Source organism: Gouania willdenowi, chromosome 7 (assembly GCF_900634775.1).
Source record: "Gouania willdenowi chromosome 7, fGouWil2.1, whole genome shotgun sequence".
In the NCBI taxonomy this organism is placed as follows: Eukaryota; Metazoa; Chordata; class Actinopteri; order Blenniiformes; family Gobiesocidae; genus Gouania; species Gouania willdenowi.
The window spans coordinates 18,744,423-18,761,598 of NC_041050.1; the positions used below are offsets into that span (position 1 = coordinate 18,744,423).

Genomic DNA, 17,176 nt, shown 5'->3' on the forward strand with positions numbered 1-17,176 from the left:
TTTCAATGAAATAGGGTTTTTATTGTGTTTTAGTTATAACCAGATAGCATGTAAGATTGCTGTGTCATTCCAACTCTAATCCTATCATTTGAAGGAGTTTTAAGGGGTTTTGTTTTTTTTGTTTGAACAAAATTCCAGACTCCACCCTGAAGGTATCCCCATTAGACAATCCAGTCAGTGTTTACAGAAACCGTTTCATAACTTCTTGTTAATACCTATAGAAATATAGTATATATATATATATATATATATTATATAGATATATATATATATATATATATATATATCTATAAAGATAATCATAATAAAATAAAAAAAACATAATTTCACAGGGTTCTGCAAGACACATGAGTCACCAAATCCTGCAATGTACAAGTGGCAGTGACAGAGTGGTTAATGCATGTTATAATAATCAGCTGCAAATACAACAAGCTAAAGACCACTTGGATTCTGCAACATGCAAAAAGAAAATGACAAAACATTATGCTTTTAGAAAAAGCCAATACACATACACAATCACATTGAAAACTCCTCTACACCACCACTGTCACACACGTGACACTGACTTCACATAGATGCATGTAATACAGAATACAGTCCTGTGTTGGTTTCCCAGGCTCACACAGGCATTTCATGATCATAATGTCATCAGCAATTGTCCATGCATGCGTACTGTTAAGTATTGATAGAAATGTACAGTAGTCATGCATAATAAAACCCTGCTATCCAAAGGGTGACCACTACGTGGCAGACTTTGCTGACTTTCACACAGCTCCAGTCTGCTCTATGAATAAAATGTCAAGTCGTAGCAGGGGGTGGAGGGCCATGCATAGGGCAAACATTACAAGGGCTGCGGAGTATTGCTTTTAGGAGATTGTGCATTTCTCCCTCACAGAAATACGAAGACTTCTCAAGTGAACTCAAAACATCACACAGCTGCTCTCTCTCCGTCAACCTCAGCCTTCATCTTTGAAAGCAACAATCTGAGGATGATGTGTTTTTATTTATATTTAATTTATTTTCCCGTCTTCCGCCTCTTTCCTTTTAACTCCCACCTTCGTACCCACCTTCCTTCCTCCTTTCCTCCTCATCTCTGCAGGGGTATCAGAGAGACTGGCATTTCTCTAACAGCGGGGGAGGGGGGATCTACACCCAGCCTCTGCAAACACTGAATAAAAGACAGGATGGGTGTGGTTATGCAGACAAGAGGAGTGTGTGCATGTGTGTGTTGAACTGGATACATTGCATATTAACCTGGTTTAACTCATCCAGATCACATCACCTAATATTCCTTTATTCCTTTACAAGAACTCTGTTAAAATAAATTCAATGGTACAGCTACATGAAAGGTGCATCCTAAACATGGGTCCTTGTGGTGATGAACAACTTCAACCAATTAATTAAAGCCTTATCTTGGCCTGAAACAGCCCAACAGCGCCTGATACAAGCTACTGTTTAATCCTCATCAAAATATGTTTTTATGTGTTTAGCTTCAAATCAATTTAGAGTGGGTAACACTCTGTTATCCTAGCAACATGCAGGACTTGTGTCAACATTGCTTGGGGGCATTGTAATGAGTATTTGTGTGTGAGATGTACAGAAAAAGGAAAAGTAGAGTTGAGGGGAAATGGAGGGGATGGAGAGGTTTTTTGTTCCACTGTCCTTTCATTTAGTAAATGACAAGTAACAATATAGAAGTGGGTGGATCAGGGACAAACGCTCGCCCTTTTACATGTCGCTCTATGTACATGAGGAGGAAGAGGAAGCCAGGAGTCGGCAAATCAACTATGATGAATTCTAAGTTTTGAGGAAGGGGAGCAAGTAAAAGCAGAGAGCTAGAAAGAGGGGAGAGAGTGAGGGAAGATATTTGGATGGAATTGGGTCAGATGTTCCGGTGTAGCTCTGGTAACGGGGAGGAGGAGAGGGAGGGTCGTGGCTCGACTCCCCGGCTCTTCATGAATGACAGCAGCTGGTCGGGGATCTCAGCGAGGACATCTTTAGCCAGCCTCGCCATGCTCAGCACATGGTTGCCAGATCTGTCAATGTAGTCCCTGAAGGGAACAAACTAGGAGAAAAAGGCTTGGATCAGATAAAAAATGCTGCATTTACTCATGGATTAACACAAATCGATATGTGGACATTTTCAGGTGAATCCTGAATATAAATCATTAAACCAGGGGTAGTAATAGTGTTATACCTTTATAACAAGGCCTGTGTTTTCTTATGAACCCCAGGGTTTTTTATTAAACAGTAACTAGGAAAAAGGTTGCAGAAAAAGACACAAGAAATGAAAGCTAACATGAACCTTTGTAGAAAGAAAACTTGCTCTGTGGAAAACTCGGGAAGCATTGCTTAAGATGTGGAGCATGTCATCTGTCATGCCCACATGCCTTTAAATAATAAGACACTAGAGTCCAAGCAAGGTCGGCGGTCTAATGCCTAGCATCGCAGCTCTGTGCATTAATAAATATTGTTAAACTTATACATTATGTAATGTGGCAGGATATAGCAATTCTAAAACTTAATTAGATGTATCCTCAAGAGTACCAGGTTGTTATGGCTTCTTTTAAACTTTTATATTCAGTTAAAAAGGTGATACTTAAAGCTGCAGTATGTAGAATTATGAGACACTCCACTCCCCCCCTCCCACTTCCCCTCCTGAACTCAAAACTCCCCTTACCGGTCTTATTGTGAACGCTTGCTTGAACACATATACTGTGGAAACTTTTTGGGCGACTTTTTTCTCAATAGAGACTAAGGACAATGTAAGAACTTTATCTTGTGTTATTGGAGAGTATTCTGATGTTTTAGAGACATGAAACCACGTATCACTACTCGCTGCTGTGAGTACAGTTAGATGCTCACAGCCGCTGCTCGACAAGCAGCCGTGCTGGCAACGAGATCAGCTGATCAGAGCAAAACACACTCCATGTCCGACTCCAAATGAATTGCGTCTGTTCTCTCACCTTAAATAATGTTTCTCTTAGGTTTAAAAGTGATTTATCCCATCTGTTATCACTCTTCCTCTGACTCGGTATGTGGGGCAGAGTGCGCACCAACTGAAAGCGGATCGCCTACGTACCGATTCAGAGAGACCTCCACGGAGTCTGTTTCTCCTGAACACGTTTGTGCCTTTATTCCGTTGCTTCTCCACGTCGATCTGCCTTTTTTCTCTTGCTTTGCTGTGTAACCGTTGTGCCAAAAGCCGCGATGGAGACTTCTACTGCAACATCTGCCATTTCACTTTCCCTATAAATCATGAACGCGCATAGACTTTTGACGAGCAGCTCGAACAGCCAATAGTAACGCCCAAAACCGCTCATGGATTGCTCTGTTGGTAGAAAGATCTCTGATTGGCCGAAGTCCAGCGTCACGCTCCTGGATTTCTAAAGTTTCATTTACAGGGCCAAAAGAAGGAGCAGCAGCGATTTGCTGTCCACTCAGAACACTTTGTATTACAATATGCTCAAATATGATTATGGATTTTGGACCAAATGATGCAAAAAAAAAAAATGTACACATTGCAGCTTTAGGTATGTTAGTAATGTCCAGAGTCATAATTAAATAAAAGTATACTTATTTTTTCAACTGCAACTTCAACTTTCAACTTTTTTGTCTTTTTCCTTTCCCATTATCGTCTATCGTATCGTGAACTCAGAGTTTCATATACCGTCCCTATTGAATATGGCTGACAGAATAATCTTTCAAGGTAAACATTTCCAACTATATGTCCCATAATCACATGTAAACATAAGAGCTTTTTATGGCTAAGAAAAAGGGTTGGCTAAAAATGGGTCCATGACCCACTATTAGGTTTTGAACCTTTACTGGAGGACTCTGCAGGGACGAACATACAGAACTGGCAGGAAATTAACACTCAGGTAAAGTGAAAACCCAGCCAAGAATAGAATCATTGCATGGGATCAATTCCCCAACCTCCCACATATAACTCAAGTGCTTGGAGCCCTCAGACACAAAGACAATCCTTCGTAACCTGTGGTGAAGTAATGAGATGTGCCTCAGGTCAGCTGACAGCAAAAAGTTAGAGCCTCTCAGACTCCCATCACCTTTGTATGGAAGTAGAACACAGTAACAATGACGTTCAGTTAATTACGGGATGACAGACAGGTAAGGGGTGCAAGTGGGTATTGAGCTTACACTCTGCTCTGAAAGGCACTAACTCAGAATTTTGTCTTGGAAAAAAAAATCCCAGAGGAAATATGATCAACAAATCAAAGGTCAATTGAATCTGCCAAAAAGGGAAAAGATAAAAAAAAAAAACACAAAGGCAACCCAAAATATAATCTGCAGGTCATCACAGTTTTTAGTAACGGAATGAAACTGTCAAAATCAAAACCGTGTTAAAGGGGGCAGCAGATAAAACCAGACAGCTTCTCTTTTAGGAATGTTCAGTAAGCTTGTTTTAGACATGAAATATGTATCATTGCCTGCTACATCTGTCGAGTGCATTCTCCCCAACGCTATTGAGATATTTAGCACCTGGTGCTGTATGGAGCGAGGAGCTGGGAAATAATTATACAGAGAAAAGGAAAGGAACTCGACCGCATCGCTGATGGATTTTAAAGATGCCCTTAATTAAAGACCTCTGCATGAAATACACGACTAGCCTTCTCACAGAATTCCCATCAGCTGCAGCTTTTATTAGATAATGGGATCAAGGGCACATGGGAGCCTCTCACAGAGTATGAAAGTTGAAATTGACAGAGCGGAAAAACTGTGTTCAAATCCTCCATTCACATTTTTTTTTCCAAGTTTTACTGATTGTATCAGCCTTGGACATGACTTTCTTTAAAAACACTATTTCAGCTAACATTAGTAGAATTCTTACTCATAAATGTATACATTTTAGATATGGCATGAAATATTCTCTATGCCACAAAGTCAAACCGCACAACTGATTTGTGGTACACACAGAGATGGTAATGAGGGGATAAACAGCAGGTGGACTGGGTGTGTTAGTACCTGAAATGACTGGACTGTTTACTGACAAAGAGCAAACAGGATCCAGGTGATTAAAACAAAAAGCAGCAGGGGTGATCATTAACTAAAAGTCTGCCTGCATTTAGATGACAAATGCATTGGGTTGATAAAACACACAAGGTATGAGTTTGTTAGGCTTTTTGTTTTGTATATTGATTCTCCATCTTTGTTGTATACTTGTTGGTTTTAGATTAAATAGAGCATGTTTGATTATAATTAAATATGATTGAATATACTCCCTCCTTTATAAGTCACTACTGATGTGCACTATTTTAGACAAGCACCGTGCTATGGTTTTATCTCAGAAAACATGAATTTAACAAGCAAATACTCCTGAGCCAATTGAATGGATTGAAGTAAACATTTGCTATCTTATATACTTGCCATCTTTGGCTCAGCCCAGGTTATTATTCTGAGTGGCCATTTATCATTGCACCCTGTGGTCTGACTGCTGATTGGCCACCTCTTTCCGCTCCCCTCCAAACAATCAGCGGTGCAGTGTTGTCAGGCATTGTACATTCTTTCTATTTATATTTTCATATCTGTAAAAGGCTGAGTGAAAATACTGCTTTGTCACGCTTTGATGGTTTCTCTTTGCTCACAGCTAATCAGGCTTTCAAAGGGCTGTGCTTTATGCTGAGTGGGGTAAGTCATAATACTTGTATTTGAAATTAGATGCAAGAGCATTTTTGTGTGTTTTTTTTTTTTTGTGAATCATAAAACCATTAACATTCATAATACTGTACATGTCAATAAATCCATTCATAAGGGCAGAGTTTGGGAATGAGCCATGATGGACTGTAAATAAGATTGAATAGACACTTGCTAGGCTTCCAATACCCTTGGAGATGTGCAAAATCTAAATAGTGCAATTAAAACTGATGATGGAAGCACCTACATTTCGGAAAAAAAAAACACAAAAAAGTTTTTTATGCTTTCATTTCAATATTGAAATGTGTCCCTAAAGCTCTATGAAAACACTTTTTTCCACAAATACATGTCACAGAACGTGAGGTAACCTGGTCACATGACCACTTCTCTCCGAGAATACTGTTGTCCCTTACTATAACGGGTTCACCTTTCGCGGCTTCGGTGTTTCGCAGAATTTTTTACAGTGCAGTTTTGCATGAATTTTTTTACACACGTATGAACACTCATTGTGTTCTGCATCCTGATTGGCTTAGGGAGAACCCACACATTGTGTTCTGCGTCCTGATTGGCAAATGCTGCGTTCACACCGATGCATCAAAAAATGTTTGTGCGACCAGATTACATACAGATTCAATGGATAGATGCGGCCCAGATGCGAAATCGTTCCTGTGCGGCGGAGTGGTCCGATCTGCACGTCAAGAGTGTTGGCAGTTTGAGTGCGCTCCCGAGTTTTCGTCGTATTCGCACATTCGCAGGAATTGAAAATATTGAACTCCTCCGACTGTTTTTCATGAAAAAGCCAATCAGTCTTTGTTGATGATGACGTCAGGCCGTCAACACGGACACCAGCTGTTCACCCATTCAACCATGGAGTAGAAGCTGTGTGTGACCACCTGGAGCTGTATGACACGGCCTTTATAACAGGGACCGGAAAAAATTAGGGTATATTTTTCCCGATTTGTTTTCTTTTAATATCTTCCTATTAATTTAAAAAAGCTCTTAAATGATGTTTGTGTTGAGTGGTCATTGCATTTTTTCTCTCATTATATATATATGTATTGTTTTGTTTTATTTACATGTTCATTGAATTTTTGTCAATGAAATGAAATGGCATTTTATTTGAAAAACAATGTGCAGGAGAGAGCCTGTGGGCAGGAAGATGGCTCCCTAAAGTCCCTGGTCTAGAACAGTGCCCCGCTGCATCTGGTCAGCGTGATTAGGTTCCCCAGCTGCCAGAGGAATCTCCACCTGCAGTCACACAAAAACCCTGCCTGCAACCTCACAGGACGCCTGGAACACACAATCCAAAAAAAAAAAAAAACAATATATCAAGAACATGGAATGTTTTTTCAATGTGTGAATTTATTTTTAGGTTTGTTTGTTTGTTTATTTATTTATTTTTTTATACATTTTCTTGTTTGTTTATGTAGTTTTCAGTTACACTTTTTTTTTCAGTGTTGGATTTGTTTGGAGTTGACACCATTGTGTCAATACATTTTTATTGACTTCTCCAAATAACCTTCCTCAGAATTCCCCCTTCAGTTGAAGCCGAACAGGCATCCACCCCTCCGTGAGACACAGCCAAAAAGCTCTAAAGGATGTTCAACAGAAACTAAAAATGGAAAAGATTGAAACAACTTTGGTGAAGAACAACTTTTTACTACAGAAGATTACTAAAGTATATATTTCAATTCTAAGCTATTTTAAAGGTCCCATGTCATGCTATTTTTCACCGATCTCCATTTGTTCTAAGAACCCCAAAAACATAGTATTTGTGGTTTATTTTCGCAAACTCACCTGTTTTCCTGAGTTTTTAGCCTCTGAAAAGTCACCGTCTGAGTAACTCTACACAAACAGGCTGATTTGCATCATACTTATGCATATTCATGAGTAGGCGTGTCTATAGACGGGACACTGACTTCCTCCTTCCCGCACGGTGGCGTAGGGCCAGAAGACGGCCCGCCCTCCCTCCTCCCACTCATGAGCCGAGCACATGCTGCTTTATAAACACAAGGCAAGCGTGGGGGCGGAGCATCCTGGCTTCTCCAACTCAGTGCCGCGTCAAATTTGTCATCAAAGTGGGAACACTTCATCAAATTGGAGCGAGGTGTTTGGGCTCGCCCTGCAGTAAGAAAGGAGCAAATCACCCTCTAACTAACGATTGAGGGAATCAATGAAAAAAACACTTTGGGCATGTGTATGAAGCCCATATAACACTTTTATGATGTTTAAAGCACAAAAAAGCTTAACATGGGCCCTTTAAGCCCTATTCGCACAGGATTAGTTTTACCTAGCGACCACATGCAATAAATAAATGACCCCCCAACATCTGCTTTTTATGTGGCGCATTCACACGGGATAAGCCTGAGATTTTGCAGAAATTTGCAGACATCTAAAAACGTGAAACACTGTGAGAGTTGATGTTAAAACAACTTTGCAGGCTTTTGACCACAGCTCAGTGCTGTGTTTCAACGAGCTCTAGCCATCTACGTATATTAAATAGAAGGCTACAAATAGAAAAAAAATATTCTTACCACACAGTGCAAAGCACAACCTGATCCACAATTTGCTTCTGATATCGCTCCTTCTCTTTTTTGTTGCCGTACGTTATGAGCCGATAAGGTTTTGCTGGCCCGGGACCCAACAGGTTTTCTAAACACTCCATTGTTTGCCAAAAGTAAATAAACATGTGTCCCTGTGTCACTGTCTGAGTTTGTCTCGTACCGAGATCGATTATGAGCATATATGCCCATCAGATCCCGCCCAATTCTGTCTAAATCACAGAGATGCCGATTCGCATTGGAATAATATTATCACAGCAGGGATTTTCAGATATCCACTTGTTACTTTTCAGTCATATTACCCAAAGCATGGAGTAAAATGTTAGTAGACTCTGGTTGTCTTTTAAAAAAGAGGAGATTGTGTGTGCTGGGATGAGAACAACACCAGTCTGATAATGGAGGTGTTTTATGCAGATGCAGCTGATGCTTAAAAGGCCAAAGTGTAAGAAGTGTGAAGGACCCCTTTTAGTATGCTTAATGATACTGTGTTTACCTCTGTTCCCTGCTGGGGAGCAGACAGCAAAGTAAAGGAAGAAAAAGACCCTCTATAAACTTGAAGGAACCTAATGTGTCCCCTGATCTTAATTAAGAGTAGGTAGGAACAGAACCATTGGCCGAGTGGAGATATATCATGGACAATATCTCATCCCCTAAAGGCTCAAACATACTTAGGCGTACATCACTCCAGCGGAGTACGCGCGGACTCCGCGTGAAGTGCGCCAGGCCAATTATCTGCAAAGCTCAGATTTTACAGCCGCCTGGAAGTTGTGCGCGTACATGGTGTCACACAAAACACTGCTCGGCATGTATCAACCCACATTAAATGTAACACCAGCCTGTATTTGAAGTGGAGATGGGGCGAATGCAGCTGGCATTTTCATGGCTTGACTGCTTCGTGAAATGCCGAGAGACGGAGTGTATTGTTCCCCGTGAGGTAAGTTATATATGATACTAGCAAAATCCAACAATGTTTGTAATTTGTGTGTTACCTGTATCTCCATTTGGAGATACACAAATGTAAACATTAGATAGACGTGGATTGAACTGCACATCAAAACAATCTTTTGTTGAAAAACTCTTAAAAAATGCACAAAAACTACTACATGAGCTTGTGATTATTTGACGTCCGGGTTGCTGACGTAACCTAAAAACACGCTATGAGTTTGTTTTTGTTATAGTTGTTAAAAAGCTGGGTTTGATTGTCACAGCGTCATTTATCCTACAGAAATATGTTTCACATTTAATTACACATTGTGCTTTATGAATGTACTGTGTACTTGTAACTAATTAGTGTGTTGTTCTTTGGTATTTGACGGTAGTTCCAGTTTGCCTGCCATCCAGTCGCCTTCACCAGCCTGCTCTATATCTTATATAATAATAATAATAATAATAATAATAATAATAATAATAATAATAATAATAATAATAATAATAATAATAATAATAATAATAATACATTTTATTTGTGGGCGCCTATCAAAAAAACCCAAGGACACCTTACAAGCAGAGTTAAAAATAGCAACAATAAAAACATAGAATTACAAAGCAGTAAATATAAAACATAAAAATTTGAGATTTAATAAGGAAGTAGGTAAGTTGTTTTACAAACCACTAATTTTAAAAATAAGTTTGCAGTGTGGTGGATGGAATTCAGAGTGAGTAGGCTTGTTTGAACATGTGGGTTTTGAGACGTGATTTGAAGATGGTCAGAGTGTCAATGTTTCGGACATCAGGTGGGAGGGAGTTCCAGAGGTGGGGGGCAGAGCGGCTGAAGGCTCTGGACCCCATGGTGATCATATGGACAGGAGGGATGAGAAGGCTGAGAGAGGAAGATGATCTGAAGGTTCGATTGGGTGTGTTTATGTGGAGGAGTTCAGTGAGATACGGAGAGGCGAGATTATGGAGGGCCTTGAATGTTAGGAGGAGAATTTTGTAAGCAATGCGATGTGTGATTGGGAGTCAGTGGAGTTGTTGTTGAGAGACCTGACAGAAGGGAGTTACAGTAATCCAAACGGGAGGTGTCCAGAGAATGGACCAGGATGGCAGTGCTGGACAGGGTGAGGGAGTGACTGAGGTGGTTGATGTTTCGAAGATGGAAGTATGGAGACCGAGTTATGTTATTGATGTGGGTTTGGAATGACAAAGTGCCGTCGAGGACGACACCCAGACTCTTAACCTGAGGGGAGGGGAAAACGGAAGAGTTGTTGATGGTGATGGTGAAGCTTTTTGATTTTGTGAGAGTAGATTTGCAACCAATGAGGAGAACCTCGGGTTTGTCACTGTTGAGTTTGAGAAAGTTGGAAGAGAACCAGGATTTGATTTCCTGTAGACAGAGGGAGGTTGGAGGAAGGGTGGAGGTGGGTTTGGTGGAGAGGTAGAGCTGGGTGTCATCCGCATAACAATGAAAATTAATGTTGTGTTTCCGCAATATATGGCCGAGGGGAAGAAGATAGATGATGAAGAGGATTGAACCAAGGACAGAGCCTTGGGGAACGCCGGAAGAGAGTGGAGAAGGCTGGGATGTGAATGTTTTTAACTGAATGAACTGGGTGAGGCCGGAGAGATATGATGAAAACCAGTCCAGGGGTCTGCCCGATAAACCAATGGATGCCAGTCTATGGAGGAGGATGGAATGGGAGATGGTGTCAAAAGCTGCACTCAGGTCAAGGAGGATGAAGATGGATAGGAGTCCAGAGTCTGCTGACACAACGAGGTCTTTGGTTATTTTGAGTAGTGCAGTTTCAGTGCTGTGATGGGGGCGGAAACCGGACTGGAACTGCTCATACAGGTTGTTATTGGAGAGGTGGGAGTGGACTTGTGATGCAACTGTTTTTTCCAGGACTTTTGAAAGGAATGGTAGATTGGAAAGGGGACAAAGGTTATTGAAGTTGCTGGGGTCTGAACCAGGTTTTTTGAGAATGGGAGTTATTGCAGCAGAGAGCTTAGGGGACAGAACCAGATTTAAGGTAGGAGTGGATGATAGAGGTAACCAAAGGTGACAGGGAGGGGAGACAGGCTTTGATCAGGGGTGTCGGGAGCGGGCCAAGTTGACAGGTGGATGGTTTGGAATTTCTAATGAGTTCAGATATGTCAGCAGAGGAGAGAAGGTGAAAACATGAGATTGGCTGACACGAGGGAGCTGAGGGACCAGGAGGGAGTGGACTGCAGGAGGTGTGACAGGTCAGTTTCTGATGAATATGATCAGTTTTTGTATTGAAAAAGTTCATGAGTGAATTACAGTGGTCAATGGAGTAGAAGTGTGAGGGGAGACAGTCTGGTGGACGCAGGGAGTTGTTAATTAAAGAAAACAGAGTCTGGGTGTTCCCATCATCCTATGAGACTTTAGTGTCTTTCAGTCGGTATGTTAGCAACAGAATGTAGTACTACCATAAAGTCTGGATCCTACGTTTAACACTAACTTGTACATTGTGTGAAATGCATATGTCATTGTGTTGTAGATTGTTGAAAAGCACACTTGACAATAAGCTGTTGTAGTCCTTTCTCATATTGGAGGCTAGCTTCCTTCATGTTTCCTGGCATCTTTGATATCTGTCTGTCTGTCTGTCTGTCTGGGCCAGGGTTGTTTACTATAGCATCAACTTTTATGGAGTCACTACAGTTTTTTAATCAAATGCACACAAAGTAAAATCTTCTCCTGTGCCTCAAAGTGTAAACACAGTCTCTCGAAATTCAAGAAAGGAGCTAAAAGTTTGATATCGAGAGGACTTTGACATGTCAGTGAATATTTGTAGAAATTCACAAATTTTACAGTCTAAAAACTGTTGTTGTCCCGGGAAGGGTGGTGTCCAGTTGAACTACTGGAGGGGAAAAATGTTGGAATTAGTCCAGCTATCTAAAAAAATGCAATCATTTTTAAGTTTTTAATATCTTAATATAGTATTTTTGAATAGCATCAACAGTAGACTGCGCTATAAGGAAATAAAAAAAATACCCTTAATCAAAGCAAGCCTTCAGGCCTGTGTCAGGCTCAATGTTGGTCTGCATAGGATGTCACAACCACCTTTTTTCAATAGTTAATGGTCGTTTCAATTTACCGTATTAACAAAGTTTGGGTTCTATTTCTATCAGAGAGTAGAGTAGAGTAAAATAAAATAAAATAGAGTAGAGTAGAGTAGAGTAGAGTAGAGTAGAGTAGAGTAGAGTAGAGTAGAGTAGAGTAGAGTAAAATAAATAAATAAAAATAAAATAAACTAAAATAGAGTAGCGTAGAAGTAGAGTAGAGTAGAGTAGAGTAGAGTAGAGTAGAGTAGAGTAGAGTAGTAAAATAAAATAAAATAAAATAAAATAAATAACCCTAAATAAAATCAACATAGCGTAGAGTAGAGTAGAGTAGAGTAGAGTAAAATAAAATAAAATAAATAAAATAAAATTAAATTAAATTAAATTAAATTAAATTAAATTAAATTAAATAAAATTAAATTAAATTAAATTAAATTAAATTAAATTAATAGAGTAGAATCTACTCTATCAGAACCAGCAACACCTGCTTTTGAACCATTACCAGTCACCACGGGTACTGCTTCTCCTTCTTTAAAACCACTTTTGTAGATGCTAATCTTTGCTAACTTTGAAGAAAAAAGGTTCCTTTGGAGCTACTTTCAGGTGGGTCATACATCCACTTGTTCGAGTCCTGTAAAATGTCCTCTTGTTTTGTGTTATTGAAATGGCCACCCTATACGACTCACTAAAATAAGCATCTTTGATTATCGCTTGAATCCCTACAACAGAGTTTTTTAAACTGAAACAGACCCCCTACTGTATTTATTAGTACCAATTCCATCACTATTTTTTTTAGATGAAATAAAATTGTTCAGCCAAACTCTTCTTAAGGCGATTAACTTGTATTATTTAATGAATAAGAGATGCATTTTGATAAAAGAAAGAAAGGTGTGTCTGGCTTGACATTAATATGATCATTAAAGGTTATTTATTTATTTTTTTTAATCATTTGCATTTGTAAAACAATTCTTCTGACATCCTTCATCAGATAATCTTAAACTGCATTTATAAAAAAAAGTAATGGTAAGAGTACTTTTTGTCACAGCCACTAAAATTAAACAATTTATTTATGGAACAGTTTCATGTGAATAGATTTTAGGTAGTTTTGGAGTGAGAATAATTGTTAAGTACTATAATATCAAGGTTACATTACAGCTACAGAATTAAATGGTTTGATTTAGGGCTCATGGTAACACTAGGGCTACAGTATAAAATGATGAAGAAATTGACAAACTTTGGAGCAATTTCAGTGGCTGTGATGAAAGAAACTTCTTCCAATGCAATAAAGTATCGTCATCATCCTTCTTTATGGTTGAACGCAACCTCATGCAACAGAACATTTGACAATGACATTTATGTCAGCCTGCACTGCAGCTCACTGAAGACGAGTCCTTCGGCTCTTTATGAAGAGAGTCCCCGGTGTGTGTTTGAGTATGCGTTACAAATATAAGGCATCTTCCTCCAGGGACTTTCGCATCATGATGTGACAGTTAACATAAACACTCAAGTCATTTCTGCAAAGTTAAATAGAAACATAAAGAGTACCTGAACAATGTCTCTCTCAGCAAGACGTCCTCTAGAGGATACCCTCACCTCATCTCCATCCAGTTCCTCCATAGCTACAAGAAAAGAAAGCAAATTAGAAGGATCTGCACAAGGTAATATTCTCAACAAAGTGCAAGACTTGCTTATGAATTTTCATTTTGTGAAGAAAAACAACTATTGAGGTAAAGGGAATGGTTGTATTCTAAAATGAAAAATGGTCAAATTAATCCTGATACTCTTTAAGGGAAAGCTCAAAAACTGAAAAATGTGGCTTAAGGTGTGATTTCACATAGCTGTTCCAAAGACTGCCAAATATAGTGAGTGGTGATTGCTCTAAAATTACACCCAGCTGTTTTTTTTACCACAAACAAGCACGACATCTAGTAAAACTAAAAATAAGCCTGTAATAACCATATTTTGACAAAATGGGATACAAACCAAGAATGGCACGAGGTGAAATACTGTCAAAATGTCTAAAAAAAATGTCAGCACACAAACTCCAGACGACAACTAGCAACTCAAACGCAGTTCGTCCTTGTCCTAATTTGCAGGCTTTCACAATCTGAACTAACACTTCCGAACCCACCACACCAATGCTTAAAAAGGCACAAAATGATGTGCCAGCCAACACAATGATGAGGTGTTAGTCATCACACTCTGATCGGCATTAGCAGGTTGTGCACAACCAGCATTAGCTGAAAGGGAATCCATTGATCTGTAGCATGCGTGGGGTGACTGCAAGCATGACTTCATTGACTTTCCTCAGCATCTCTCCTATGTAGGTGAGTGGAATCCTAGTGAACAATAAGGAATCCATTATAATACAGCTGCTGCAGTGTTTTACGTTTCAAGACTTACCACTATGGGTAAAAGTCGAGGACAATGGGTGAGTGTGGCCTTTCAAATGAAACGTTGCATGTTTGTGTCTTAGTGATGTCAAGGTTATTGAATGCAATTAAAGCAGTTTAAATCTTGAATTTATGCTGTGCGTGTTTCTTGTTGGTGTGACATGAAGGTGTGCTCAGCATGCTGATTTACTTTGTGCTCAAATGGTAGTCATCAAATGGTATCCAAACATTGCCATATGTATTGTCTCAGATCCAAATCTTGAAAAACCTTAAGAAAAATAGAGTAATTTACAGCTCAGAGTAATTATGTTGAACACTGACCAAACACATTTTGATGAATTGAGCTTTATGAAAGATGATATAACTATATATATATATATATATATATATATATATATATATATATATATATATATATATATATATATATATATATATATATATATTATGTTTTGTAATATATAAAGGGCATATGTTAAACATCTAATAAATTATTTTTATAGTTGGGCTTTCATTTTTGTCTGTTAGTCATGGTTTTTTGGCCTTTTGGTTGGCAATGTGTTTTCTTCATTATTAGCTCTTAGTTTGGTCTTTGTCTGTGGTTCATGGGCCATGCTTTTTTACGCACTTCATGTTTCATCAGTGTGTAAGTGCAGGTACATTCAGGATTCCCAATTTGTCTTGTTTCCACAGAGGTGTACCTAGAATCCGTATTGCCTTCTTTCACAAATTAAGGTGTTGCTGCTCCATCGTATTGTCACCCCCACCCGTTTGTGTCAAGGTTCTAATTTTTTGATTTTTCTGTTGGTCAGTATTTTATCATTATCAGTGTGTTTTTATTTACTTGTTTCTTTCTATTTGTACTTTGTTGGGTTTAGTTTTTTTAATAGACTTTATATTCTGCAACTGTGTCCTCCTTAACCCCCCTTACAAGGTTATTGGCTGATTGACAGATACAACTTCATTTCCTATTTATTATGAAATAGTTCTAGTAATAGTTAATACTGTACATTATTAAAGGCAGGTTTGTGAAAAACAATAATATTCAGTGACTTTAGAATGCTAACTGCTAATTCTGGTGGTACGATGTACAAAGTTCATGAGATTATACAATATCCAATGCTGGGCTCATGATAATAATGTGGGATGATGTTTTTGTAAAGGAAAAAAAAACCAAAAAAATGCAGTATAACAATTTCAACTCAAGTGAATATAAAATTAACAATCCACATTTTTCCCCATTTAAATTGCATAAAGTGCAGCTTTGCAAACAGAGACTGACATTCATGCCAGTCTAAAATAAAAACATAAAACTCAGATTAAGATATGGACTTCTTCCGATGATATTAGCTTGTCTACATTGCTTCAACAACCTCACCATTCACAAAATCATCATTTGTACCATTAACGATATGCAATCTTATTGTACAGTACATCGTCCCAAGTTAAGAGCTTTTACCATATTTACTACCGTAGAGCTCTCAGAATTAAAGTGGATATGTACATCAACCACCGAGGCATGCAGACTACTTCTACAAACATTTGTGAAGCAATAGGTTGCTCTCAGGAACTCTCAAAGCTTCAACATACTAAGACATTTTCATTCTTCCATCTTTGTGGAAACAGTTTTGAAATTGGCTCCTTTCTGTTCTAACATGACTGCGCACAATCAGAATTAGAATTCCTTCCCAGGGGGAAAAGCAAGGTCTATAAGATGGATAAGTGAAATTGATGTTGAAACACCCTTAGGACGAATTAGAGCAGAGACTGGGCGCCAGGCCTTCTTATCCCACATCAATGTCTAACATCACAAATGCCCTTCTGGAACAATAATCAAACAATCCTATAAACAACATTCCTAAACATTATGGAAAGACTTTCCAGAAGAGTTGAAGCTGTTACGTATTATTACGGCCCTGGCACGTTTTCTACTGTTTTCTCTGTGTTTCTTCCCCTGCCTGTTGGTGCCTGTGGGATGTGGCCCATCAACTTTTGGACCACCCACCTCTCCTTGGTTCCAGCCCCAATCCCAACTGGTTCCTCAGATGCCTCCCATCTTCTATCGACACCTGATGCCTACGAGAACCCCTGGCTTCTCTTCTATCAGCTGCCAGATTGTCTGCTTATCGATGCGGTATCTAGTGTCTAGTTGGCTGATTATTTTCTAAAGATTTCTGAGAATGCGGAAAGCTATTTGTTCTCCTTTCTTCCAGTTTTGTGCCTGTCTGCCCGCCTGCCACCTCATAGGGACTCACTCCCTCACATACCAGCTCTATCACTCAATAAACTGTTTGGAACTCAGTTTGGTCATCTGTTGTGTAGTTTTTGGGTTCACTTGGGAATACTGCAACAGTAGAATCTGGCCAGGAGTCCAATGATTATTACATGCAAAGGAAAACTAAATAGATGGAGACCCACAGAATTCCCATAAAAAATCAGAAGAAGACAAATCTATATGTTAGTTATTGCTGCAAAGGATGGGCTGACATCATATTAAATGCTATGATGTAAAGCGAGTGAACACTTTTGGCAAGATGGTGTATATTAATG

General features: G+C 39.1%; 1 protein-coding gene across 1 annotated transcript in view; it reads right to left on the bottom strand.

Moving 5' to 3' along the window:
• Positions 1–292: 292 nt before the first annotated feature.
• cpne9 (copine family member IX) overlaps positions 293–17,176 on the bottom strand; it is a 142,492-nt gene continuing 125,608 nt past the window's right edge. Inside the window, exons 20-21 of the mRNA XM_028453402.1 lie at positions 13,779–13,852; positions 293–2,065 (exon numbers count right to left, since the gene is read on the bottom strand). Coding sequence (XP_028309203.1) covers positions 1,883–2,065; positions 13,779–13,852 — 257 coding nt within the window. The 3' untranslated portion in view covers positions 293–1,882. The remainder of the gene's footprint in view (positions 2,066–13,778; positions 13,853–17,176) is intronic.